General features: G+C 34.8%; 1 protein-coding gene across 1 annotated transcript; it reads left to right on the top strand.

Annotated features, from left to right (window-relative positions):
- Positions 1–450: 450 nt before the first annotated feature.
- On the top strand, positions 451–1,138 carry LOC120187394 (uncharacterized mitochondrial protein AtMg00810-like). The gene is made up of 3 exons (XM_039191121.1): positions 451–626; positions 729–969; positions 1,082–1,138. The coding sequence occupies exons 1-3, from the start codon at positions 451–453 to the stop codon at positions 1,136–1,138; spliced, it is 474 nt and encodes a 157-aa protein (XP_039047052.1).
- The last annotated feature ends 2,239 nt before the right edge of the window (positions 1,139–3,377 follow it).

Below are 3,377 nucleotides of genomic sequence, written 5' to 3'. Positions count from 1 at the left end.
AACAATGCATTCTTAAATAGTGATTTGAGCGAAGAGGTGTATATACAGTAGCCTTCGGGGTTTGAACAGTGTACTTCAAATGGTACTCCACTGGTGTGTAAGTTGCAGAAGGCACTCTACGGGCTTCGCCAAGCACCACACAACTGGAATGAAAAGCTTAAAGCCAGTTTTTTGGAACTAGGGTTTGTTGAATCAAAAGCATATGTGTCGTTATTCATTAGACTCCAAGACGATTGTTTTACGTACATTTTAGTGTGTGTAGATTATATTATAATCATAGTAACATCTTCTACAAATGTTAATCAGGTTGTTCATATGCTTAGTACTCGTTTTTGACTTAAAGATCTTGGTGAGTTGTCATATTTTTTGGGAATAGAAGTCAAGCGGGTTGGTATTGGATTGATGCTTAGTCAGCATACATATATCTGTAAGTTGTTGAAGAAAACTAACATGAGTCAAGAAACGCTTGTGTGCACTCCGATGATTACTGCTGTAAAGCTTGCTGATCAGGATAGTGATCTAATGACTAATGATCGAGAGTATCACAGTGTTGTGGGGGATCTCTTATATGTTTGTCATGCTAGGCCGGATATAGGGTTCGCAGTTAATAAAGTGGCCCAGTTCATGTAATCTCCACGAGAAGTTCATTTTGTGGCAATCAAACGTATCCTGCGTTATTTGGTGGGTTCACTGGATTATGGGTTGGTATTTTCAAATGGTGATGCTAGGTTATGTGTCAAAGTCTTTTCGGATACTGACTGGGCTGGTGATGCTAGTGATCGCAGGTCCATGACTGGATATTGTGTTTTCCTTGGATATTGTTTGGTTGCGTGGAATTCAAATAAGCAAAAAATTGTCTCTCGTTCAATAATAGAAGCTGAGTATAGGAGTGTTGCTGACTCTGCCGTAGAATTTACTTGGCTTACTGTGTTACTTCGCGGTCTTGGTATATCTTTTCAGGATGAGCCCGTTATTTGGTGTGACAACACAAGTGTTGTTGCCTTGAGTGTAAATCCTATGTGTCATGCCCGATCCAAGCATATTGAATTGGATGTTCACTTTGTTCGTGAGAATATTGCAGTTGGTCAGCTTCGAGTTAGCTATGTACCTGTTGGTTTTCAAGTGGCCAATGGTCTGACCAAGCCAGTGTTGAGCAATTTCGAGAAAAACTGCGAGTGTTGTCTTGTTAAAGAAGGAAAAAAGAATGTAACACCCCCAACCCGTATTTGACTTGAATACGAGTCCGAGGTGTCACATTGGCTTTTCAAAACATTTACTTGTATAAAATAGTGAGTAATTTAAAACTTTTATAACATATAACTTATTCAAAATGTTTACAAAATTATTCAAAGCTTATACAATATATTCTTTTGAATACATGCCAACTAGAACTTTATATATTAAAATACATATTATTAACCTCTCTTCTGATCTGACCTTCAGTAAGGAGAACTAACCTGTCTTGTTCCACATTGCTCTTCACTCTTCTTGAAACCTACGTGTAAATCACTTACACGGTAAGTCTATGACTTAGTGAGGCAATAAATATATAATGTAAACTATAACTTGTAATCATGCATGAACAATTACTATTATCACATCATACCCAAACATATATCCATTCATATACCAAATCCATACATGCATATAATTATCTTCTTTCCTATCATTATCATATTATTACTATTTATATTTCTATTTTCTCGTTTATATGATCTATAATGTTCATATCATATATCTTAAAACATATACAATAATCATTAACACACACATATATCATATCATATAATTCATATCACAAAACATATATATATATATATATATATATCACATACATTGTATTCAATGTTATCTCTTATTAGCCCATGTACACCTGTGAGAACTGTAGATATGTGAGTCTATTGAGGTTGTGCACTATGTTGTCACCACAGCTCGTAAGGGGTCCCACTAGGGGCTATGAAATTTTGTCCCGAATGACCACTATGAAATATCCCGAAGGATCACTGTATGTCCCGAAGGACCGTATTGACCCTCGACTCTTAGCATGCCAACTATACCTATAGCTCTCGTATCATATAACATGGGCATTTTCACTTATATCATTTCACATGTACACTTTCATATCACATATCATATAAGCTCATAGCTTCTTTCACATATACATGTAGTCACATAGCTTCTTTTCATATTCTCAGAGGATCACATAGCTCATATCTTATACTTTGTTTTCTCATGTTCACATATATCATGCCATATGGCTCATATCTTTCTCATGCAGTCACATAGTTCAGTTTCACATATGTTCATATATATACATCACATAACACATACTTCTCATATCATTACATTCAAAAGCATGTTAACACATATAATCATGCATACATACAATTCATGTCATTCATATACGTATAAACATATATTCATGCATTCTAACATAGGAAATAGACTTGTCACAAGTCTTGTTTCCATTTAGCACCATAAACTAACTAATATGCACTCACCTTGGTCTCACTAAGATCCAATCCACTTTTATGATTTCCTTTCTTTCGATCGAATCTTAATTTGATGATCGTTCTGGAACTTGTTCGTGCTCGATATCTACATAATCATAATTTCCAAGATGATTATTAGAAGCCTAAACCTTATAATTCGATGCTAATAACTTAAACTAATTCATTGAACTATAATTCACTTTTTCCTGTAGGAGTGCATCGATGCACTATGGATGCATCGGTACACAAATTAGGTTCGAAATTCACATGCATCGGTGCACCCCTTAATGCATCGATGCACCTTCAAAATTTATCTTAGTGCATCGGTACACACTCATAGTGCATCGATGCACCAGCCCATAATAGACTATTTCAACCGAATATTCCACAACTTTTCATTAAATTTCCTCATGTAAAACTCCTTTTATACCACTAAACTCAACTACAACCATTTTAACTAACTTTTATCATTTCAATACCTTATTATCTCCCATATGTCATCCAAATTCTTAAAGATAAGAATCATACCAAATTTTCAATATGTTCTAAATTCAATTCTATCACTTCATGTCTCTTAATTAAGTTGATGACAAGTCAAATTTATCTTCCAATTTGAGTAATGAACTATATTCCAAGATTTCATTTGAAAACTCTTAATCTTTAATCTCTCCTAACTCCACCATCATTTGCTTTTAAGATGATTTGAGCTTTCTTTAAGCTTAATTATCATCTAATGATCATAAACCAACCTTGAATTCAACAAGAAATTAACTAATAAGAGGACTTACGTTTGCATCCTTGGTTCAAGATGGAGAGAAAGAACAAAGATGAAGAGAACTCTGGAACTCCCTTTTTTCCTCTTCCCACGTGGCTTCCTTATCTTAT

The sequence above is a fragment of the Hibiscus syriacus genome, unplaced genomic scaffold, assembly GCF_006381635.1.
Source record: "Hibiscus syriacus cultivar Baekdansim isolate YM2019G1 unplaced genomic scaffold, ASM638163v2 tig00113725_pilon, whole genome shotgun sequence".
NCBI lineage: Eukaryota > Viridiplantae > Streptophyta > Magnoliopsida > Malvales > Malvaceae > Hibiscus > Hibiscus syriacus.
The sequence above is the reverse complement of the archived record's forward strand: the minus strand, read 5'-3'. Positions and strand labels throughout refer to the sequence as shown.